Here is a 26,215-nt window from a genome sequence, read left to right on the forward strand (position 1 = left end):
TTTCACAGATTTGTCATTATTCTTTATCATTGCATAGTATTCCATTTTTTTTTTTAATCACAGCTTGTTAATGCATTGATCTGTTGATGGGCACTTAGGTTGCTTCTACCTTTTTGCTATTGTGAATAATGCTGCAGTGAACTTTGTTGTGCATATGTCTAGCTGTGTCACGGCTCTTATTTCTATAGGGTATATATCTAGGAGTGGGATTCGCATCACAATTGTCTTCAGTTGCTGCATGTGCAACTTTTAAATCATTGAATAGGCTTCCAGCCTTTTCTTGCAGTAAAGTAAGGCTAAGTAAGAACCATAAGCACTTATCCTGACTTACCTGACTTACTCTTAAAGACACACTCAGGAATGGATCTTGTTTGTAACCTGGGGACTGCCTGTATATATATATATATATTCAACTTTCTGAGCTACTTTCAAAAATAGGGTAAATCTTATGTAATGGTAACTTTATCTAATTTTTCTAAGTATTATAGAAATTTTATAGAACAGAGAAGTAAAAGTAGAAATACTACCACTCAGAGGTTATCACTGTTAATAATTTCAGTTTCTCTTCTTACAGTCGAACTTCAGCTTTCCTCATTTCCTCCATTTTCTGCCTCTTCCCCATTTCTTCAGTGTCATTTGGCTCCGCTACACATCTTCATATCCTACACCTTCATCCACCCCATAATTAAATTCTACTCTCAGGAAAGGTTATTAATAGTATTAAACTACAGGTTGCTGACTGCCCCGGGCTAAATGCAGTCCACTGAGATCTGCAAAAAAGTTTATTTTTTAAATAAATTGCCAATATTTTTTAAAAAACCAGAAGATTTTATATTTAAAGAAATCCAAGTTTTTGGCTTCTCTTAAAAAGTAAGACCTGAAAGTTTGGGCTCAAATTTTCATCTGGTGACAAATGATTTTTCCTAAATAATGAATGCCTCCTATTGGCAGGGCAAGAGTCCTGGTGGTGCAATAGTTAAGAGAAGTTCGAATCCCCAGCTGGTCCTTGGAAACTGCATGGGGCAGTTCTGCTGTGTCCTGTAGTGTCACTATGAGATGGAATCGACTTGACAACAACAGGTTTGGAGGTGTATTGGCAGGGCAAATGCTCTCCAATTTGCTACACTTCCCACCACTTCTTGTTATCTGCCCAACAGTGAAGTCCAGCAGACATTTATTACCAAGTGTGAGCTGTTTTCTTTCATCTAGTCCTCTTTGCTCATTCCTATTATTTCTTCGGTTCCTCTAGGTATTTGAGTTTGTGACCCTTTAAATTCATTTACACTAGACTGAAAATAATAAAACTAAAAATTAACTCTGTTTACATATATGAATTATATGAGAAGAAAAATGATTAAACAAAATGATTCTCTGAGAGGGAAATTGAGTGAGGAGGAAAAGATGGAGTTGACATGAGGAGAGAAAAGAAGGCTTTTGAAAGACCACCCTGGCACACTTAACAAAACGTCAACTTTGTCTAATGCTAGTAATGCTCAAATATTACCTGTAAGAATTTAGGAAATGCTGAGTAATTAGAGAAGTCATGAAACAGTCCTATGGATAATTCAACCGTGTATCAACAGTGGCGTGTGTGTGTGTCTGTGTGTTTGGAAAGTGACTTGGTCCCACAGCCAGACAAGTATCTGTTGGGAACATGACCAAATTGCGCCATTGCTCTTGGTTACTCATTGATCTCAACACCATCTTTGTAACAAACTGTTGGGAAACACTGCTGCTTTTGGGAAAGGTGACATTAATGACTAAGTGATCTTTTCTTGGCTGAAAACTCAAAAGGATATTTTGTGGAGAAACCCTTTGAGATGAGTATCTTGGTGCACAAAACCAAATGAAATGTAGATAAAAGGTAGAAGTTGAGTATAAGAAAGAACTCACGTAAAGTACTTGAAAGGTGGATAAATGGTAGGATTATTAATTTTGGTGTAGGACTGAACTGATTTGTGAGGTCAGGAGTGTACTGCTCAACCATATTGAATATGTTTCATATTTTTCAACTGATTATTTGGTAGCTTGTAGATTCATATAATCAGGTTACTTGTGGAGGCTTTGTGATGGAGGCCAATTGATAAAATTGTTGGCTTCCATTGTGCCATTTCAGTTAAGCAGTCCTTTTTACATGGGCCTACAAAATATCATGGAATCTTTGGGTGATGCAAACTGTTAATGCACTCAGCTGCTAACTGAAAAGCTGGAGGTTTGAGCCTACCCAGGGGTGCCTTGGAAGAATGGCTTGGCAATCTGCTTCAAAAAATCAGCTGTCAAAAACCCTGTAGAGGAGCACAGCTCTGCTCTGACACGATGAGTCAGAGATAAATCAATGGCAACTGGTTTACAAATTATCATATGTCTTTCTACATCTGGGAACTCACTATCAACAGCTTGGATTCATGTTGCTATGAAGGGTATAGTAATTATTTGTTCAAAATGAGAAAATTCAGTGCTGACTTTCAATTAACAAGGTAACTGAGTCTTTTTGTTTTCATGTGTACTTAAGTCATGGCACAACCCTTTGTTTTTCCATTAGCAACTTGGACACTCTTGAAATGGACAACAGCAACAACAAAAGCCTCATTATTTTATCCTTATTTAATTTTAAACATTTATACAGTGCAGTGTTGCCATATCCTTATCATGTGGTTACATAACTAGATTTGGCTGAGAATAATTACTTGTGTTTCCTCACAGTCAGAATTTTATGAATGGCTCTATACTCTATACCCTTTTAAGTTTTCTGTTGAAATAAACTTTCTCTGATGGAAGTCAGCATCTCATAATCGTTACATATCAGCCATGCTGGAAAATCAGAGGCTGGTAGAGCTTTAATAAGTATTAAAACAGCAACTGTATTATTTTGAAAATAAACCAGAGGATTAATTTATTTTTTTTTTTGCCCAGAAGCACAACCAAAGAGGAATAAAGTTGTGCTTTTCAATTTTGTAATCTTTTGCCATGTCATGTAGCAGGCTAGAAAAAGCTGAATTGTAAGGGAAATAGGCCACTCATTGAACCTTCCAAAGTCATTAGTAACTTAAGAACTTGCTCTACTTTTCCTTTAAAGCAAATATTTTTCTGTTTTCTCGTTGACAGGGAAAAGCCCTTTGGTCTCATGGAAGCTTTGATTTTGATGATCTTTCTCTCATTTTAGATATTGCTTGGATGACCAAAAAGGTTTAAAAGGAGATGGGGAATTTTCTGAACTTCAATTTTGTCTTATTCATTATGAAATTGAAACTACCTGTACCAGAGGTTTTCCAACGCAGTCAACTGACTGTGTTCACGCCTCTTCTATTTCGTATCATTTTGTCAGAGCCTGGGAGTGTTCCTGACAGAGAAGCTTTACAAAGTGAACTCAGAACTGAACTATGTAGATTGAAACAGTGATCTAAGGACCTGAATTGCAGTTTAGGAGGCTAGAAGTCCTAATTCAGGGTGCCAGCTCTACAGAAAGGCTTTCTCTCTGTCCCGTGTGGAGGAAGGTCCTTGCCTCTTTAGAGCTCCCGTTCCTGGTCCATCTTCCTGTGGCTTGGGATCTCTCTTGCCTCATCTCTCCTCTGCTCACTTGTTTAATCTCAAAAGAGACTGACCCAAAATACACCCTATACTTCTTGTTGTTAGGTGCATTCGAGTCAGTTCTGACTCATACCAACTCTTTGTACAACAAAATGAAACACTGCCCTGTCCTGCTCCATCCTCACAATCATTGTTGTGCTTGAGCCCATTGTCGCAGCTGCTGTGTCAGCACATCTCCTGAGGGTCTTTCTTTCACTGACCCTCTGCTTTACCAAGCATGATGTCCTTTACCAAGCATGATGGTCCCTCCTGACAACATGTCCATATTATGTGAGACGAAGTCTTGCCATCCTTGCTTCTAAGGAGCAGTCTGGCTGTACTTCTTCCAAGACAGACTCGTTCTTTCTTCTGGCAGTCCATGGTATATTCAGTATTCTTCATCAAGCCGTAATTCAAAGACACCAATTCTTTGGTCTTCTTTATTCATTGTCTAGCTTTCATGTGCATATGAGGTGATTGAAAACACCATGGCGTGGGTCAGGCCCACGTTAGTCTTCAAGGTGATGTCTTTGCTTTTCAACACTTTAAAGAGGTCTTTTGCAGCAAATTTTCCCAATGCAGTGTGCCCTTTGATTTTTTAACTGCTGCTTCCATTTGCATTGATTGTAGATACAAGTAAAATAAAATTCTTGACAACTTCTGTCTTTTCTCTGTATATCATGATGTTGCTTATTGATCCAAGTTGTGAGGATTTGTTTTCTTTATATTGAGGTGTAATCTATACCAAAAGCTGTAGTCTTTGATCTTTATCAGTTAAGCGTTTCAACTCCTGTTCACTTTGAGCAAGCAAGCAGATAATCTGAGAAGCTGGACTATGTGAAGAAGAACAGGGCATCAGAGTTGGAGGAAGACTCATTAACAACCTGCCTTATGCAGATGACACAACCTTGCTTGATGAAAGTGAAGAGGACTTGAAGTACTTGCTGATGAAGATCAAAGACTACAACCTACACTAATCCAAAATGGGATTATAACCACAGGCATAGAGGTTAGGATTTACAATACATATCTTGGGGGGACATAATTCAATCCATAACAGAGGACTAAGCATCTCTAAGGTTTAAAAAAAAAAAATGTATCTATGGAGGACTTGGTTCCAGACTGAGCAGTGGAAGCCTAGAAACAAACTAGCATTTTCTATGTAGTCCCACTTTATAAAGTACCAGAGTGAAGTATCGTGTCTCTTCCAAGCCATTGAAAATGTTTTCAGCCTTTTGTTCATTGTGTCGAGAATATCCCATGATTTGTTTCTAATGTTTGTTTATAAAAGAGTCAGTGAATGTTTTTAGCAATGTTTATTCACATCCTTTATTATTTTTTCTTACAATTTCCTAGAAGCCAGCTTGGGCCAAAGGTAGACACATTTCTAAGCCTTTGGATATGTATTTGCCAAAATACTTCCTAGAAAAATTATGACGGTCCACACCCCCAGCAGCCATGTACTATGCTTTTGGAGTTTTGATGAAAGATGAAGAAGTAAAACTGCATCTCAACCAGTCTGATAGGTGGGCAATAGAGTATATAGTCTCTTGAGGCTAATGGTCTTGTATTCTTAGTTGTAGTGTTTAAAGAAGGGATAACCATTTTACTTAATTATCTCTATTTTACAGAGGAATGCAAAGAGCTGCAGTATAATGGTATGTTTACTGATGTCAAGTAAAAGCATATGCTATGTTTGCAGTGTTCACTTGACTATAACTTTCATGTTACATACTTAAAGATCTTCAGACATGTCAAAGCGTGCTTTCTCCTTTCCGAGTGCATCATATCAAGCGTGAAAGTTTTCAAAAGCTTTCTCCCACTTGGTTCTGCTTTCAAAAGTGTTTGAAATCACACTTAAAGAAAATTAAAAGAAAAAAATGAATTTTCTCTCTATAAAAGGTCGTTTGAATTTGAATTCCAATGTAGTTTAGCTTGGGACTTACGGTAATTCACAGCAAATCTATTTACTCCAAATTGGAATGTGTCTATAAGCCAGAAAAATATGGGTTTTATTGGCTATTTCATTAAGGAATTGATGTTTCCATAAGAATTATTATGGAATTTTTATTGGTGCTCATACATTAAATAAAACATCAGTGACTTTATAATCATATAAATATAATAAGACAGAAAAGGATACGTGAAGACTTTATTCCTGTAGGAGCAATGCATGCAGTGATGATAAGGACTGACTTGAGAGTCAGTTTGCTAAGGCTCAGATTGTAGCTCCAGCCATCATTAGCCTTGGGAAGTTACTTCACCTCTCCGTGCTTTGACTTATTTATGGTATGGGGACAGTCGTTTCTTCTACGGTGACCAGCTGTTCTGGTTTGCCCAGGATTGTCCTGCTTTAAGCACCAAAAGCCCAGGCAGTATCCAGGGAAAAACCTCCCTGAAAAGGATGTAGAAGATGGTAGAGTTGAGTTGCGGGGGAGGGAATACAAGACCCATAACTCCATTGCTGTTCAGTCAATTCCAATTCATAGCTACCCTATAAGACAGAGTGGAACTGCCCCACAGGGTCTCCAAGTCTGTAAATCTTTACGGAAGCAGACTGCCACATCTTTCTCTCACTGAGCAGCTTGTGGAATTTGGCAGCTGAGGACTTAACTACTGCACCACCAGGGCTCCTAGATCCGTATCATGGCACCAAAAATGGCAGCTGAAAGAAACAGGATTTTTAGTGTCAAATATCCAGCACAGATTATCTACCTTCCATAATTGCTGTTGCTGCTCTTATTCCTGATTGCTGATATTGATAACCATAAATTAAATGAGATAATGTTTAAAACACTTAGATCCTGGCTGAAATATAACAAGCATTCAAATGGGGTAGGTTTTGTTATTATTGTATTAGGTTCCATGCCATTCTTTGGTGACACGGCATGATCTCAAAAACAAGAAACAACACATGTACTCTTCTGTCTCTGATACTATGAAGATTAGTACTGTCCTTCCTTGGAGTGGTACAAGTTCCAGCAGTTTCCCTTTGCATGATCAGTAAAAGGTCTTGCTGTCACAGGGTACCCATCATTCCCTCTCATTTTGCCTTTCAGCAGAGATGCTCCGACCCTTTCAGATATTTAGCAGTAGACTTTTCTCTCAATGTGTGCTCACGACTCCTATTACTCCTAATGGAAGTTACACATGTGTGCTCACCAGGATGAGAAAGCCTTTATCCCAGGCAAAGACCCGTGCTCCTGAATCTCTTTCTAAACTTCAGACCTGAAGAGAGCATGGCAGGGAATTGCTGCTTTCTCTCTATATTAGCTTCTCCAGTTTCCTTTTAATTGGAGCCTGCAACCCAGATTCTTGTAACTTCAGGGGGATGAACAATACAAATTAAGATCTGGATGCTTTCCAGGAAGGGCTCCACTCAAAGAACACTATTTTTCTTTCTTTCTTTTTTTTTTTTTTTAACACGGTTGTGGCTATTCACAAATCGCATGCAGTTGCCTAATGAGTCCATATTTGCTTCTGAGGTTTCACATTTGCAAACGACACTGCTGAGAAAGTAAGTGAAGTGTTCACCCACCTCTGGTGTGAGCAGCCTGAGTTAATGTATAGGACAGATAAATACTAGCATAGTGGAAATTCTAAACCAGTGGTATAAAACCTTCAAATACAATATCTTACCCTTGTTTGGGACATTCATTTCTTCCCAAGAATTCTTTTTAATGTATAAGACTTCAATTTATGTTTAAGAACTAGTAAACTATAGCAGTTTGACAGCCATTCACACTTAATTCTGTGCATTAAACCAACAGCATTCTTTTCCACAAACATCCATTGTTAGGACAATGCTCTCAGACAGAATTTATGAGAAATGGAATTATGTTACCAAGGAGATAGCATTTACTATAATGAAGAGTAGATCCTAGAAAATGGCCCCTTTTACAGCAGCTCAGAGCAGAGCCACAAAAGCAATTGATTGGTCTTGGCATTTAGTCTTATATCAGCTGTGTCATCCATAGCTTCAGGAGTGAGAACACTAATCTAAAGTGACATTTCTGTTCTGGCGGGCTTTTCTGCCCTGATGAAAGCAATTACTTCATTCCTAAATGATAATTTGCAGGAGTTTCAACCACTTTAATTGATAATTTTTTTTTTGTTTTGTTCTGAGTTCAATTGTGAAGTGATTAGCTGATTTGGTAAATAGAAATTTAAGGTGTGAAATATACAAGTTGCTCTAAGGTAAAGTGCTGTTTATTGGGTGGAGAGACATTTCTTGATAAAGCTGCAGTATTTCCATTATTATGAAACAGCCAGTTGTATAGCTTCAAGTTCTGGGGGAAGATGAAGAACAAAACACTTTGATTCATGAGGTTTTTGGCAGACACCAAAGCATACAATGAATAGTTTGGTCTTGCTGTGGTCCATTCAAGGGTTATTTGAATCAAGGTGAACATTGGTTGTAAAGGATTATGCGGATCTCTCCACTTTCTTTATTACTATTCTAATGACTCATTCTAGAATTAAATCCTCTTATGTAAAGTGTTCACAATAAAAATGCTCATTGGCTAAAACCAATTAATTAAATTATTAAGTTCAAACATACACAAAGCATTTTCTAAAGATGCGAGAAGGCATTCAGTTGAATGGCTTTAATTACTCTTTTGATCTATTTTACCAAAAGTCAAATATGGGTCATGATTATGCAATCAAAATATGTTGATCTAAAATCTTAAAGATGCATCCTGATTTTGATGCTTTATGAAATGTTAGCAGTTGCAGATCTGTTTTTGACACATTTTTTTTAAGCGATCAATTTCATGATATTTTCTTACGTGGGGAAAAATAATGGTCATTTCACATCTTAAATGAGAAAAATAGAGCAAGAATGAAGGTCAGACTGATTTAGCACATCAAACAGTCTTTGTCAGCCAACCTTAATATATCCTGAGTTTGTGGAACAAATGAAATTTTGCTGCTGTGTTACACTTTGCTTCCAAACAACCATTACAACTGGTTTTATATATTGTGTGAGCACCAGACCATCAAACAGTGCATCTTCACTGATGTGTCGCTGCAGCAATGATCTACAGCAGCAATCTGCCATTTATATAAGGGCAAAATGTGCATCTATATTTAGTTGTGAAATTGGCCTATTATACTCTTGATGTTTACAGAGGCTAACATAAATTAATGATGACAGCTATGAGCAGTGCATTAGTTAAGCAGCAGAGTTCTTACCTTGAACTTGAAGATTCCAGTTTTAACTTCTAGCATGTACTATACAGCTTTCTTTTCACATTACAGGAAGGTTTCTGAAACTAGTACTTTTTCTTGGAGACCACTAAAGCCTTCCATTTTGGGGCTATGTTGTGCATGATCCTACCAGCTAATAGTTGTTTAGGTATTTCTCAATTACTTTGCCTTGTAAGAAAGCTGATGTTTACAATCGAGCAAAGAAATTACACCTAGAAGATTAATTTTCTCTGCAGCAGGATAATTTGATTAACTTTGAACTTGTGTGTAGTCAATGTGTGGTATAGGCTTTTCATTGTAAGTAATGCAGGAAGGGCAAGAGCTGCTTATAGAATCTTTACTGGACTTTTTCCCTGGGAAACCTCCTCATTCAGCTCATGTCAGGGCAGGTGTAGGTGCTGGAGTAACTATGGATTTCTCCATTAACTATGGCCAGAGATCTGACAAGTGTGCAGGTGTTCAAAGGTTCATGAGTTAAAATGCGGGAGCCTTTGATGAATTTTTGATGGCTGCATTTTTAATACAGGCCGACCTTCTTCCTTTGAGCCTGCATGCGAGATTAATTGATAAATAGTAGAGGTCTGTAGTGCTGGATTCTCCTAAGCAAAAACAAGTAAGAAAATCCATAAAAACTTGCCTGTCTGGCTTCTTAGAAGTACTTTAAAAAGGTAAAATTTAAAGTGGTTTTGGCTCTACCTCTCCTTTCCCCTACACTTAGATGACCAAAAACCTGCCATGTTCTTTTATAAAGACTAGTTATTGTTTTCTAGAAGTTTACATGATTGCGTTCACACTGAGATTTAGAGAATTTTCTTGTAGGGATTGTCTGGATCTGTTGATATTGTTGGTATCAGAAGCTCTTCCACAGATGTAATGATAAATTGTTTAAAACCTGATAAAAACCTTGCTATGAAGAAATCATTGGGGAGAGAAGGAACGCTTTGTTAAATTGGATTACTTCTGTTGATACTCTGTGACAGTTACTATTTTTGCTCCTCGTCATCCTCTAGACTGCCAGTTACATTCATAATCGTTATAACTGTTACTGTGAAGTAGAGAACCAAGGTAATCAATTTTGAAAACTTAAATTTAGCCAGCCACAAAGGATAACTTTTCCTCTTTATATTGAGTTATGCAGTACAAAAGTATTTATTTTTCCCAAAATGGACAACCCCCTTGACCCCCCCCCAAAAAAAACCCAAGCCTACTGCCGTCAAGTCCATTCAGAGACATAATGACCCTATAGGACAGAGTAGAACTGCCTCATAGAATTTTCAAAGCTCCTTTACAGAAGCAGACTGTCACATCTTTCTCCTGTGGGGTGGCTAGTGAGTTTAAACTGCCAACCTTTCGGTTAGCAGCTGAGCACTTTAACCATTGTGCCACCAGGGCTCCCCAAAATGGACGAGTGTCCCAATGAGCAAATGACACCCTCCCTGGGGCATCAGAGAGATTGCAAATCTTGAGTCAATTTCATAATATTTGCTTGGTGACAGTGGCAGTGCTCTCTTTCTTTCTTTTTTTCTTGGTTGTTATGTTTTGCTTAATTTTGGTGGGAGTAGAAACTTACGACTTGACCTTGCCCCCAATGTGGAGGTTTAGAAGGCAGATGCTGCTGCCTCATGTCCATACCTCCTGTGCTCCACACACTGTGAGTGAGCTCTCCATGGTCCTGGATTTAGGGCTCTGCTTGACCTCAAGGCAAACTTCTATATTTGTGATATTTTGGAAGATATTTCAAAAGATCATCTTCCAGCCAGGAACACACATATATTCTTTCTGACCAATAATTATCATTGCCATTTTAAAGTCTTTCATAGAAGTTTTTACAACCTTTCTGCATAATCCGTAACCATAACAGCTACTTCGAAGTTCATTTTTATATATAAACCAAATTGCTTGTCTTGCATTTGAATGCCATTTTTCTCCTGCTTTAGCGTACTATGAAATAGCTAGTTATTGTACTCAGTATGAAAAATCATTTGCTTATAAACCTCTAAGCTTCTATTAATGAAACATTTTTAATTTTAACAACCTATCATGTACAAAATATAGACCGTAGGCATAATGAAGACTATAATAAAAAGAAAAATTCATATATCTGCACTAAAGTTTTATTTTACTTGAGTACACAATGTGATATGTTAGAGCCAGTGAATTGGAAGCATATTGGTGAGTACATAATATGTATTTTAAACAAGTATTGTGATCATGGACCTAAAAGTATAGAATGATCAGTGTGAAGTGAGCTTAGGCTTGCATTTAACGAAACCTTATATAGTATTACTGTGTTCCTGGCACCATTCTAAACATTTTACAAATAATAGCTAGTATAATTTTAAAAACAACTTATGAGTTAGATAGTTTATAATCCCATTTCACAGATGAGGAAAACCAAGGCAATAAAAGTTAAATAACTTACGCAAATTTACATAATTAGTAAGTGATAGGGCCAGGATTTAAATCCAGGCAGTGTGGCTGCAGAATCCATGTTCTTTACCTCTGTTCTCTGTTGGTGGGGAAGAAACCCTGTGAGATGCTTTAGCCAGAAGTTTAAGAAAGTGATCATCATGATTTGAGAGAACATGGGAGGAGTTTAATGAATAAGCGTAAGTTACACCTTGTCTAATATTTCCCTTCGGTTGATTTCTGCTATTACCACGTTGGAATTTAAATGTACTAAAGTGAACATCAAGGAGCCGTGGTGGTGCAACTGTTAAGTACTTGACTGTTGAACCCACCAGTGTCTCTGAGGGAGAAAAGACTTGACAATCTGCTTCTGTAAAGATTACAGCCTAGGAAACCATATGGAGCAATTCTGCCCCTTCATCTAGGGTCCCTATGAGTCAGAATCGACTTGACGGGACACAACAACAGCAACAACATGAACTTCATAGTGGTAGTAGGGAGAGGAGTTTGAGAGAACAATGAAGAAAACAAACAGGTGTTAGAACTTTGGAATCTGGAACTGGAGTTAAAAAAAAAGTGCTACAAAGTAAGGTTTGATTAAAGAAACATAGTTATAAAGAATTATGGAGAAATAGGGTGGTAATCATAAATGGTATTAGGATTAAAAACCTTGGACTTTTTTCCTGGATAATGATGATAGTAATACTGCTTATATGATGTTTACAGTATCATAGGCATTTACGCACATTACTCAATTAATCCTCTCAACATTTATGAAGTATTATTATGCATATTTTACAGCTAAGGAAATTGAGACCTGAAGAGATTGACAGACCTACTGAAGGTTGCCCAGCTAGTAAATGGCTGTGGGAGGATGTGAATACCCGTAGTCTGGCTCCATCCAGAGTCCATACTCCTACTCCTATGCTTTTTCAAGGAAGTTAAAGGATAGATTAATTGTATTTTGGACATGCCTAAATCCTTCCAACTTCATAAAATTCTTCTGAATTAAAGTTTTTTAAAAACTCTGAAGTGAATTCTACTTCATTTAGAATTTACAAACTGTCTTAGTTGTTAAAATCTACAATAGTCTTAGGAACTTACGGTTTCATAGCTTACAACATGATACCATGGAAATCATCATATGGGCCATTTGCATTGGTTCCATAAGATTGGCAAAATAAGCATTGCTTGTCATCCTGAAATTATAAATGATAAAACTGAGGTTCCAGTTTGTGACTTAGGATCACAAAATCTGCACACGGCCAGTGTGGGTCTACTAACCCTTCACTAAGACTTTGTCTGCAAAATGCGCAGATTCTCAAATGACGTATGAGAGAATCAAAAGCAATCATTTCACATTCAACAAAGCACCGTCCTTTAAACCTCCATTACAAGTCATGTGTTGGGTGGAGAATGACTTCTATCTATACTTAAAGGTCAAACTTTAGGAACTTGTGAGAATCGTTGAAGTGTTGAGTAGAAACAAGAATTTACAAATGTTATTTAAAACAGGGATACTTGTTTAGCGTAAGTTAATTCTCACAACACCAATGATGGAGAGTGGAATCCAACTTTATAAACCTTATAAGAGGAAATTCTAGATAGCCATCAGAGTATTCCTTTTTTGGTCGGTGTTATAGGCATCTTTTGCGAATCCAAAAATCATGTACTATCTCCCAGAAATATATATATGCATACAATTTTACATAAGATTTCCAGAGATTTAGGTATATGTGTGGACCTTTTGAAATGGTTTGTTGATTTTTTTATTCTTGGGAATAATTATTGGTAATGTCGGTAACATAGTCGTCAAAGAAAGCTATACATTTTGACTGCGGATTATTGAAGAATCTCTTCTGGTTATCCAGAGTCTAAGTGGAAGAACATTAGGACCATGGGAAGTTTAGGCTCAGGAAGTAACTTATTGTGGATCTGAAGTTTAATCATATTTTAGATGGCAGAGATCAGCACCATAACGTTTTACTCATACACAAGCAATTCATTTTTTCTTTAATGTTCCAGAAATGCAACTACAATTTTTTGGCATAAAACAAAATGAACAAAGTTTATTTTAGGTTTTAATGTAGCCTTAATTCAATTCGAGAGCTGCTTATAAATGTTCCACTTCACAAAAACAGGCAAAAGATTCATCCACAAGCTGGGCCCTTGTCTTCAGATCTTTAGCTTCATCTATTATATCAGCATCTCAAGAACCTTTATAGTCTGTTGACTGTAGTTTATTGCTGTAGCTCTCAAAACCAATTGCTACGTATTATAGACACAGTACTGTCGTTCTCAAAGTCTCTGAACCTATGGTGCCTGAATAATGATGTGATGTGGGAGTCATGGAAACTCTTTGTTATTAAGATTATGGCCAAGAAGATTACTCCAGTAGGGTAACACAGTGTGTGTTAGAGTTTAAAAAAGGGAAGGGGTATTGAGAGAGAAAAGAAATCAACAGGGATGTGTGAGACAGGAGCACATAAAGTAAATCCTGCCTTGTGCTGCTTCATAAAAGTAGGTAAAGGCTCAGAGAACTGTCTTTAGGCAAGGATTCCAAATGCATGTATATCCACTTACCCGCCTTTACTGAGTAGATACAGGAAACCACCTGCCTCTATCTGGCTTTTGGAGACTAGTACATTGCTCCATGTGGTCTTGGTTTTGTCTCCCGGTGAGGATGAATATTTTACTTAGATTATTGAAAAGCCTGTCCACTGATACCAATTTCAGAATAGTTGCCTAACCCTCTACTTGGCTTGGAGACCCTGGTGGCAGAGTGGTTAAGTGCTACGGCTGCTAGTCAAAAGGTCAGCAGTTTGAATCCACCAGGCGCTCTTAAATTCTATGGGGCAGTTCTACTCTGTCCTATAGGATCGCTACGAGCCAGAATCTACTCGACAGCAATGGTTTTTTTTTTCTTCTACTGGGCTTTAGTTGAAAACAATTATGATAATAGAAGTATTAATTAGATAACAAATGAGTGCATTTGGGATCATTTGAGTGACATGTCTAAACAAATGCTACATGGAACATCGTGTAAAACTATCTTCAAAATTGGCCTCCCAGATTATTACCCAGTTGTAAACTGAGTCCTTGATCCATTTTTGAGCAGAAGACATGTTTTATTTGACTTGCTTAATTAAAGAACATTTAAGTAGCGAACATACTAAAACTGGGCAATGTTATATGAAAATTCAGATTTTGTTCTCTAGAAATAGCAAAAGATCTAGCAATACCAGGTATGCCTTCCCCAAAGCTGCAGTCAAGTTAAAAGTATGTGGCACTGTCCTTTTGTCTAGAGTGGTGTCCTGTAGTGCCCACAGTCTCCACCAGTCCTCTTCTGTCATTGATAACTCCTTCCTGAACCCTGAAGGCCCTTGAGTTTGTGACCCCGATCTAAAGCTCCATCAAAGTCACTTACTGGACCAAAACAAACAAACAAAAGTAATTTTAGTCTACCTTCTGGAGTAGTATTCAATTACAAAAACACGGAGAGAGCAAAGCACTGAACTTCAACCACTGCACCTTTCCTTATGTACAGGCGATAGAGAAAACATGTCAGATCACATAGCCCCATTGGCACAGCTGTCTCAAATGGCGTTAGATTGTTTTTATTATCTGAAGGGAGGAAAGTGAATCATTTTCTTATCCTAAGATGTTAGCTTGGATTCTGGCTATACTTTGTCAGATTTTCAGACATCTTTCATTTTATTTACATAGCTTTCAACAAGCCTTAACATTGAATGGAGGCTCCCGAGATATTGGGGAATAATAAGTGGCATAACATATCTTTTCCTTGTAAATTAGCAATGTTTCTGCCACAGGTTATCACTTGAGGTATATCAAGGGACAAGGGTTTGTCACCTGAGACTGCTGTGACTCTGAAAATGAAAACATTAAGTTGACTGGTTCCGAGAAACACATTAGTTAGATAATATAGAATATTTTTAATAGGGTAAAAATGAAATTGGCTCTGCCATTAGCGTAGTGAGTAACTGACCAGAGTGTTAAAGCATTACTTATATAATATAGCTATCCAGTCAGATATTTTTGTTTTCACTGAATACAATGTTTCCATTTTGAAAAATGTCAGGTATGTGTTCTAATGTAATATGTTATATACTTCTGCATAGTATACTTACACAGAATGGAGCCATATAACCAAACTCATCTTGATCTATTCTGTTCTTGCTTCCTTCCTTCTTTCTCTCTTTCTTGTTATTTTATAATGTAAGCTAGAATGCCAGCTATAAAGATTCAAAATGCCTTCAGAGTTCAAAAATGTGGATACTTATAAATGATTTTAATAGCATCTTGGTACTGTAAATATTACCCAATTAAAAAAAAAAATCAATGTCTGATTTTGAATTTATGGTCAGACACAGAGCAATTCCAAATGGGTGGAATTCTCCTGTCGGATGTGCACACACAACTTCAGTTGTTCCAGATTTTGCCCTCAGCAATGTGAGCAAACTTCAAACAGAAATGCACATGAATAGTTAAAGGGAAACACTGATCCCACCTGTTGTCTCTTCTGTGAAATAATATGTCTATAATATTTATAAATTTTAATAACCCAACAGGGCTTTAACATTCAGCATTAAATTTATATTATCCTAAAGTTCGACTTTTCTGAGAAATGTATTTTATCGCTCCATCTTATAGAATCTACCCATCTACAAATGAATCTCCATTAGTAAAGAATTAAAGGTTCTGTTTATCAGTCAATTATCAACACAGCTATAAAGTTACATTAAAATCTTCATTTTTAATATGATGTTTTCTTTGTATGACTGAAGTTTGTTATCCTTCCTGAGGGCTGGAAATACATTGACATTAAATTTGTTGATTCTGTCGAAGTGAATTGTGTTTAACTTGTATTCCCCAAGATGAAAATTGAAATAAATTTTTAAAAAATGTATCCTTTTGATGTTTTAAGATCCTATAGTGATGAAAGTTAAATAAACAAGATGGCTAGCTTGAGAATATATGTATTAATGCAAGCCCAATCTTTTAAATTGCTTATAGTGGATAGTATCGAGTCACCTATAAACCTTATGTCTTAGATGCAGTGAATCTATCTCAATGCATGGAAGATTGAAGAAATAAACCTAATAAGCAAAACACTATTTTTTTTACTCATTGTACTTGAATTTATGGGTTATAAGGCCAGAGTGAAAATTTATGGTTTTAGTGGACATTGTCTAGAATTCTTCTTATGCACCCAGAATTTTGAAGAAGATTTTGGTAGGTCTTTTGTTGTTTAAAACAAAGGAAATGAAAAGAAAGTACTTTTTGTCTGATGACAGAATCACATCTTCTAAACAACACTTTCCCACTCTTTTGATTTCAGTTTACAAGCCTTGAGAAAGGAGAAATCCCGAGATGCTGCTCGCTCCCGTCGGGGAAAAGAAAATTTTGAGTTCTATGAATTAGCCAAGTTGTTGCCGCTTCCTGCAGCCATTACCAGCCAGCTTGACAAGGCATCCATCATTCGACTTACAATTAGCTATCTGAAAATGAGGGACTTTGCTAACCAGGGGGACCCTCCGTGGAACTTGAGAATGGAAGGCCCTCCACCTAACACGTCAGTAAAAGGTAAGCAGTAGGCCACTGTTCGGTCTAGGATATGGTGGTCTGTAGGTGTCTCTAAGATGAAATGTTTACCATCATCCTTTCTTCTTTTCCTGCATATCAAATCCTTAAAAGGGATACAAATGTGGAAATCTGAACTCTGCATGAGAAAGACACCATGTGAAGGTGAAATAAACCTCTTCTTTTTTTCTATTTTATTTTCAAAAAAGTCTGTTAGCCTGAATAATCTGTCACTTTATATAAGGTTTCAGAGAAATGACTTACATTTAAGCATTTCTTGGGTTTAACTTATCTTATGCTAATATATGCAAAATGTCCTTGATGGGTGGAGTAGGGGGATGTTTGTTAGAGGGTGGAGCCAATATTTTTTGCCTTCAGAAACTAAACACAGGAAGGAGGGGAGCCCACCATAACTTTAGCAGTTAATGATTTTGAATTAATAATTTTATTGATTCACAAAAACCAATCTATTGTTCATAATTCAAGTTTCTCTCTCTGTATATTGCCTAAAAGCTGCAAATATAAATATGTATCTGTCCTCTGTATCCTTGATACAGTTAACCTTTAACAGTTATTTTAAAAATTTAAGCCTTTTTTACTTTGATACTTAAGAGAAGTTTCTTGTGTATTCTGGAAATTCCTTATAATTTATGGCATTTTTAGCCTATGAATATGCATGCATATATTTATCGATGTATATGTGGTGTTGGCCATTGATTTTCTATCTTTAAAAGTGTATTATTCAAGGCATAGGATGTAAGGGGCCAATGGTTTCTTGTGCCCCATCCTTGTGTCTAGATCTGGAGAGCATGGAAGAAAGCTATGCATTTGGGCATGTTGCAGGCAACCTCTTTGGGGAGATGAATTGGGTTCTTTAGTTATGTGGTTACACGTTGATAGCTACCTTTGGAGGAATCTCTGTACTCCTGGGTGCCGTAACAAAGGGTACTAGTGGGGTCTGTAATCTCTTATAAGATTGAAACGAAGGGTCAAACCAACCAAAAAAAAAAAAGCAGTGGTGATTTACAGTGTCATGCTAAAAGGTGTGTTCATGTGTGTGTACATGCATGTGTGAATCTGTTCATACTGTTGCCATTGTTATTGACCTAGGGGTTGGTGTCTCATATGCTTGTTAGAAGAGGAAAATTTGAATTTTAACTGTAGCAGGCTATTTTCCTCTAGAGCATGACTTGGCAAACATTTTCTGTAAAGGGCCACATATGAAATATTTTAGCCTTTACGGGTTTCTCAGCTCCGCCATGTAGTGTCAGATCAGCCACAGACAATATGTAAATTAAAGAATGTGGCTGTGTTCCCATAAAACTGTATTTACAAAACACATAGCTGCCACCAAATTTGGCCCACAGGCCATAGTTTGTGGACTCCTGCTCTTGAGTGTAAGAATGGCATTAAAATGTGGAGGAGAGTACACAACAGAGGCACCTTTCGGGGACTGAATGTCAGTATAAGGTAACCGAGGACAATTAAACCAAGACACATTCATGCTAGTTCTTTTACAGCCCTTGCAACATTCTTGCTTAAGAATATCAATTTGCTAATACAGTCCATGTTCCAAATGTTAATATAGTAGCAATTTTTTTCAAGCTCAAGATGTAAATATAATCATAGTAAGTATCTGTTAGATACATTTTTTCACTCTACTTTGAGGCATAAGGACTTATTCAGTAGGCTATCCTCATGCCTATTCCAGATCATGCAAGATGGAAGGATACCTTCAACAGGTTAGAAATCTCACAAATATGTACAAAATATTATTATTTAATTTAAAATAAATTGATTAAGGGACTGGACTTGTATTTAGTTAAGCATAATTATCTCTACCCCCCATTTTTTATCCAAAAGCATTTATAGTTTATGGGCTGTCTTGGAGTGGTGGCTACCAGAGTAGAAACATCTAATGGTTCCATTGTTTACTCATTGTTTTATGATGTGATCGTCCAGCTTACTTTTAGAATCATGACCTTTCAGCGATTACTGATTTGTAGATAATATAAACCCATGCCCTCATTTTACAGATGAAGGAAGTAATGTATAAAGGATTTTACAGTTAAGTGTTCACATGCCGAAGACTAAAATTAAGTTTTCTTGCCCTTTTTTCTTAATGTTCTGCATATCACATCTTATCATTTCTAATGAGAACATTCGAATTTTATGTCCTGGGTGTTGCAGTCTATAGAAGAGCATGGTGGTGACACTGAGAACAATGGGGAGGTTGGAATGGGTATTTAGGAGCCTGACAGGAGATGACAGATTTTTTTATTTTTAAAATTCCATCTAGATGATTGCAGAGCATCCAAGTTGGTACGTGTACACTCCCACTGTTGGGAAATTGGTGACAGGCTACCACTGAAGATGTAAACATAGTGACTTTATACCATTTACCTGGGCTCTCAAAGTTGCTAGAGATGTGATGGACAATTTCTGTAAGCTGGTTCTCTGTACAATATATGTACATTTTATTTCTTTACTCTAGTTCTTAAATGCAATCTTGCTACTCATTCTGATCAAACATTCATGAAACAACGGCATCAAAAGGAATGCATTTTAATTTATTGAGGTCTTCTATGTTGTGCCCTTGAAGAAGTTCATATGGATAGATGAGGTCATATAAATTGCCGGCAGCATCATGTGAAGTGCAGTTCATAATCCAACAATAAAATGATAGAGATTATACTTCATGCTTCTCCAAGCAATCTCTTGAATAAACTTAAAGGCGTTTGAAAATTTGTACGAAAAGTACTTATACTACGTAGGCAACATTTTTATTTTGGTGTTTTGTTTTTTAATGTCATGAGTTGTTCACATTAATAATTAAAATTTAAAGCTTAAATCTAAATTTGTCTCACCCTTCTATGTGGAAATTTAGTCATTTTAATTTACTGCTTTGGAGAGGTCTTTAACACTGCCCTGTATTCATCACATCTTTTCTTAAAAGTCTATAAAAGTTGATGAGTTTGTTTTGCGATGCCTGTTGTGTACATATTATTACAAGTTGTGCTTGTAGAAAGAACACTCGAGTGGCAGTGTGTAATATGTCCAGAGACAATTACTTCATGGAAATGATATGTTAAGCAATTGGAAGGTAAGAGATAGTTTTTTCCATTATCTTAGAAATATTGTATTGTTATAGTACAGATCAGATCTACAATGGACATTATGCATTATTCAAGAAATGACCAGGCATTCTCAGCAGTGTTTCAGCTAAATAACTGATGATTGTAACCTTTAAAGAAATCTCATTGTGGTGACTGTTGGTAAATCACTTCTCCATTCATAGTAATCTCTATTTAGAGGCTATCTAGAAGCCATTATATCTTTTATTAATCTGAAAGGCAATAGCTGCTGATTTGACATTTGCTGAAACTAGATAAATTTTCTGTCTTTTTAATATCACAGACTTCAGTCCATTTCTGGAGTATCTCTACTGCAACTCTATTACTATAGGAATATTTACCATTGGAAGCAGAAGTTTTATTTCAATTTAAATATTGCCACTTTTAAATAATTTTCCTATGTGTATGACAGGCAGCTGTGCTAAAATATGTAAAATACGTCATTTTTAGTCTTTGGAACAGAAAAATTGAAAAATACGCAAGACAACTGGTAATTAAAATCAGCTGATCCACATTAGGGAAGAACTTCAGTAGCTTCGTAGAATTTTCCATCACTATTTCAAGGATCTGCAGTGAGTTAAGTAGATAGATGTTCTGAGAGGAGAAACTTAGGACCTTGTTGAAGCAACACATGATCTATCCCTTGCCAAAGACCAATTTTTTTTATTTCAGCAATGATGTTTAAGGAATTCATTTAAAATAATCATGTAGAGTTACTGGTGAGGTTCTTGGGTGGTGCCAATGGTTAAGTTCTCAGCTAGTAACCAAGGATTAGCAGTTTTAAAGCCACCCAGAGGTGCCTCAGAAGACAGGCCTGGCAGTCTGCTTCCAAAAGGTCACAGCCTTGAAAACTCTGTGGAGTAGTTCTACTCTGTACACACTGGATTGCCATGAATCAGAACCAACTCAACAGCAACTAATAAGGACAAGAGTTATTGAGTGTAGGGCAGATCCTTCAGAGTGATATAGAATTACTGCTTTAGTGGTTATCCCCACAACTTAAATACCATTTTATAAAACGGCTTCTGTTTCAGTAGAAAGGTATAGATTCCAAGACCATATGAGGGATAGGTCTTCTCAGTCTAAGCAGCTCAGAGTTCTTCTAGTTTCTGTTCTGGCGTTTACTGTGTTCTGACATGCATTTACTTCTGCCAAGTGACATTCATACTTGGGGGCATGTGTCCTATTCCTCATCATTATAAAACCGTGTGAGGAGAAAGTTGTTCGAAACCATACATGGTCATGTGGTCAGGTACTCCCAGGTCTATACCCTTGGATTCTGAACAGAAGTTTCCTGTAGTGCTAGGAAAGTAGGATAGATGAACTTAGTTCTTACTTGGTTCCTAGCCTTACCTCCATCATTCTCAGTAGAAGGAGGGGCTGACTATCTCTGTTAGTTTTTTGTTTCATTCTCCTCAATCCAAAGTCAGTGGTGGCACCAAATGGAAACTCTGAACTGTCCAACAGTTGAATTGTAAATGTTCATTGCTGTTTATTTTGTTAGCAAGTGCCAGGTTTTACTACTGTATGGAAATATAATGTGATATAATTGCCTTTTTCTTAGGTATGGTTCCAAGAAGGTTTTTAAATTAAAGCTGTTGTCCTTTTATATCTTTCTAGTGAAATTTTGGCTCCTGAAAGGAGCTCATTAAAGAACTAGCCTTTTATTTTCCTTTATTCTGCATCACGATAGGGCAGGCAGTGTTTATCTCACTGCACTTTCCTGGGACCATCATCTCTGACACGGGGCAGGAAGGGCTTTCTGACAGATATTGGCTCTAGTGATGGCAGAGTTGGTCTCTGAGACTCTAACACTGTGGAGTTTCATGCTTTATTAGAAGCTTTAATATCTTCAAAGTGGATACTGGCTCGTTGAATATAAACTAATTCATGATGGAAAATATTAGATGACACTTCTGGATTTTTTTTACTACATGCCATACTATCAAAGAGTTTGATTTGATCACCATTGTTTGAGCGAGTCTGAAACTATTGAGCGTCCAGAATTACCCTCAACTCCGAAGATTTAGTTTAAAAAAAAAAAGTGTATTAGTGAGAGTGATGACTAAGAAAATATGAATATCCAGGTGTACTGTCAGCTATTTCCAGGGCAACAAGTAATCTCAGCATCTAGTTGGCATGAAACAATAAACTTTTACTCTTCGTGTAGCTGCAGTTAGGGTGGGGCTTGGCAGATACAGGCTGGGTTCAGTTGAGTGGCTCTAGCTTTGCCTGGGCTTAACTGCTTGCTGAGGGTTCACCTCAGGTCTGCCTCTGTGAAGGGCGGCAGCTATTTGAGGGAAATTCCTTTCTTGGTGATAACAAAAGTGCACGAAGGGTGAGCAGAGAGGGGTGATACCTCTTAAGGCTGTGGCTCAGATATGGCATACTGTCCACATTCTTGTGACCAGAGCAAGTTATATGACCAAGACCAAAGTCAAGGGGTTGAGAAGTATACTATGTCCCTATTGCGATAAACTGCAAAGAAACATGGTTATAGGAGAAGAACAGGAGCCAATAATTTAATCTACCTCATCAGGGGTATCACTTGTACTTTGTTTTCACCTATAGTTTTTGTTTGCTAGAAGGAAGAGGTAGAAATGAAGATTTTTTTGTTGAGACTTCTGGAAGAGTAGGCAAAGATTTTGTACACTTCTGTATTCTGCATCAAGATTCATTAATTTGTCCATCTCTCCACTGATATCTCCTGTTTCTCTAGCAATGTTGTTGTTGTTAGGTGCCGTCGAGTCAGCTCTGACTCACAGCAACCCTATGTACCACAGAACAAAACACTGCCCAGTCCTGTGCCATCCTCACAATCATTGCTGTGTTTGAGCCCATTTTTGTAGCCGCCGTGTCAATCCATCTTGTTGAGGGTCTTCCTCTCTAGCAATACTGAACTCCAAAAATCATACCTTGCTTGTAAGGCCCCCCAACATGTTTCTCTCATGTGATGTACAGGCTGAGCAATTGACAATTAAAAGCAATACTCTCAGGAAACACGTAAGTGTCTTGAGTGTATTAATTCAAGCCCGTTGAACAAATTCCTTCATATCTTCTCATCGTAAATTCTCTGCTAAATATTGTGGGGGCGTATAAAGGAAGTAAAGACAGAATCTCTGCCTTTCTGGTGTTTACAATTCATACATAAGTAAATGTGAAATAAACAATGGCACATGATAACATTTGAAAAGATTAAACATACCATGTGACCTGTGGTATAAAGCCATCCCTAGGCCTCAGTTTGCTCATTTGAATTTTCTTTTTGTCAGTGATTCTGGCACAGATGACTCACCCTCTAATCTAAAACCCCAGTTCCTTAGAAAGGAGTTAGCAATTATTGTACCAAATCAGTTTCCCTAGGGACTATTGGGTTTCTTGAAACTGTTTATTAAAAAAAAAAAAAAAAAGACATGCTCAGCTCTTCATGGCCTTCTAATAATTCTATTTTCTTTCCCTCTTATTTAGCCCTCTTTCACATGAAAGAATTGTGTGTCCCCTGTGCTGTGGGTTCAGAACTATGTGACAAAATTCCTTCTCTTAAAAACTGTATCTGTTTTGATTATCAAGATTGGCATACAGGCAATCATTAGAATAAGAGAGGAACGTAAAAAGCTCACAATGCAGTTTTAAATAGGTGCCAAATACATGATAGAGACAAAATACCAATCTATAATTTTCCTTTATATATATTTTTTATTTGCTTCTATTCTCAACAAAATTATAAGGAACATACTTATACTCTATCACATCCAAAATTTTTTTGGAAGTTCGCTGGTTCTTTTAATGTACTGTATTAGCCATAGCGTCTTGTGGTTATTGCATTATATTGCATTGTACTCACTTATTTAGGACTTTCAAGTTTACATGCTCTGTCTGTTAGGGCTGGGAGTTTTTTAATGTGCTTCTGTTTAGCTATGTCACCTTTTGGAGAGCATAACACAGTTTCCGCATGCTGCAGATGGCAATATTTCATGGCCAATGCAGGGAAGGAGTCACCTCTCTCGGCTTTATATGATTGAAATTGTACTGTGGCTTTGATTTTCAGAAACTGCCTTCTAGATACTGTGCATAAGTCTTAGCTGTGCCTTAATAAACATGTGGTGACTTCCACCTGTAAAAATTGATGTGGCTTTGAATACCGATTGACTGCAGCGTTTCACATCCATCCGCAGTCCATAATATGTCAGTGAATGCCACAGCCTGGGCAGGTAGTAAAGGTCAACAGAATTTTGGGTTTAAAGACCATACAGATCATCTGTTTCAATCCCTTTGCCGTTGAGTTGAGGAAACTGATGTAGAGAGAAATTCAGTGACACAAAGTCAGTAACAAAGATGGAACTAGAATTTGGGCCTCCCAATGTAGCATGTTTTCCTCTGTAATAAAGAGGCTTTTCTTTCTAGGCTCAGCCACACGTCGTCCGCTGTCCATCTGCATTGCTAGTCCCCATTTACATTATACATGAACATATGAGCACATGTATGATCCATGTGTAGAGACCAGCCCATACTGGAACAAATGATCCTGTTGTGTACAACTTCAGAAAACATTTTTAGGTTATTCAAAAGCTGAAGAGTTATAATTCAATGAAAAGCCACTTTAAAAAAAAGACGTTAGATGCTAACATTAGGGGAAGCTGGACGAAGAACATATGGGAACTCTCTGTACTATCTTTGCAACTTTTCTGCAAATCTAAAATTTCTCCAAAATAGAAAAGGTTATTTTTTAAAAGGGCATTAGAATTTACTCTGGTGGCAGAAACATAAGAAAAACAAATCTCTTGTCAGAATGGAAGCTGCTTCTGTCATAGTTTTATGTTTTTCTAAGTGGTCAATGTTGAGCCCTTAAAGGCTTAACCTTCTAAAGGGCTCCATTGTTTGCTGTGTTATTTAAGAATCCTTATGTGATTAACTGACAATTACAGTATCAATTGGAAAATGCAGAAAAAGAAAAATTGATTAGCCTGTTCACATATGGTTTTCTTAAATACCTTATAAATGACTTGTTCCCATCAGTAGGGAGTTACACACAAGTGCACACCTTGTTACCTTCCCTCCTTCCTTCGCTCAAGTTGTAACTAGTGCTATGTATTCTCTTCTTCCAAACCTGGTCAAAGATTGCCTAGAAGGGGAATTTAGAAAGCCAGTATAAAAGCTAGTTACAGAATTCTAAAAGAGGGGTCACCAAACTTTTTCTGTAAAGGACCAGCTGGTAAATAATTTAGGCTTTGTGGGCCATCAGGTCTTTGCTCCAGGTACTCATCATGACGATTATAGCACAAAAGGTACCATAGGCAATTTGTAAATGAATGGGAGTGGCTGTGTCCCGATAAAACTTTATTTGTGGACACGGAAGTCTAATGGTAATATGTCATGAGTTTTTCTTCTCCTTTTGAGGCTTTCCCAACCATTTAAAAATAAAAATTATAACAAAGAGTCCTGATTTGTGGACTGTACAAAAACAGGCAGCAGGCCAGATTAGACCTCAAGATGTAGTTTGCCAACCCCTGTTTTAGAGCATGAGAGCTGGAACGGGCTCAGATTTTTTTTTCTTAGAACCCATTGTGGTAGGAAACACACTACTGGTCATAAAAGGATGATTTCTTGTGTTTGTTTTTAATGTTTTAGCAATAATATTGAATTTTTAAAAATCATGTGCAGTGTTTTTGGTCATGTAATATATGTAATTATTTATTGCGATAGCCGGTGTAACTAAATTGTGTGCTAGCCAGGGGGTGTGGTGGTAGCATATTTTACTAAGTATTCATGGATGCATATTGCTTTATGCATTGCATATATTGCTGAAAAATTAAGTGTAAACTAATATTAGATCATTGGCATAGCTTGGATTATTGTCCTTGGCTGCCTTTTCAATTTAATGTAGCAAATTATCCAGAGAAGGTAGTCAGATAGCCTTGTCTATATGCAGGATATTGTTAAAGGGAAACCTCGTTAAAGCTCTGTCAACAGAGGATTATTATTATTATTTTGCCATTTTGATTTAATCAAATAACTTACCAGTTCAGTTAAATAATGTTTTGATTTATTGTCTATGTAACTTACTAGTTATCTTTTGGGTTCAACCCAGAGTTTAAGGCATGATGTGGCTGTAACATCATAAAATAATCAATAGAAATAAGAAATTTGACATTCGTATGTCAAGAATCCAATATGATCAGCATTAGAATGAATAAAGATTGGTAAATCTGACATAGCCTTTCGCACATAGAATTTAACATAATATTTCCAAAACTAGGTGTACATAAAGTGAAGAAATGTGGCTGAATTGGTTA

General features: G+C 37.0%; 1 protein-coding gene across 12 annotated transcripts in view; it reads left to right on the top strand.

The window, feature by feature from the left end:
- The window catches only part of NPAS3 (neuronal PAS domain protein 3), a 966,848-nt gene that overhangs the window by 282,778 nt on the left and 657,855 nt on the right, over nucleotides 1–26,215 (top strand). For 6 of the 12 annotated variants that reach the window (XM_049897603.1, XM_049897593.1, XM_049897596.1 and 3 more), the window contains one exon: nucleotides 16,547–16,791. In XM_049897603.1, coding sequence (XP_049753560.1) covers nucleotides 16,547–16,791 — 245 coding nt within the window. Of the gene's footprint in view, nucleotides 1–4,923; nucleotides 5,094–16,546; nucleotides 16,792–16,902; nucleotides 16,954–26,215 lie in introns of all 12 variants that reach the window. The other 6 variants (XM_049897590.1, XM_049897591.1, XM_049897592.1 and 3 more) reach the window with 2 other exon arrangements.

This window comes from Elephas maximus, chromosome 10, assembly GCF_024166365.1.
Source record: "Elephas maximus indicus isolate mEleMax1 chromosome 10, mEleMax1 primary haplotype, whole genome shotgun sequence".
Lineage (NCBI taxonomy): Eukaryota > Metazoa > Chordata > Mammalia > Proboscidea > Elephantidae > Elephas > Elephas maximus.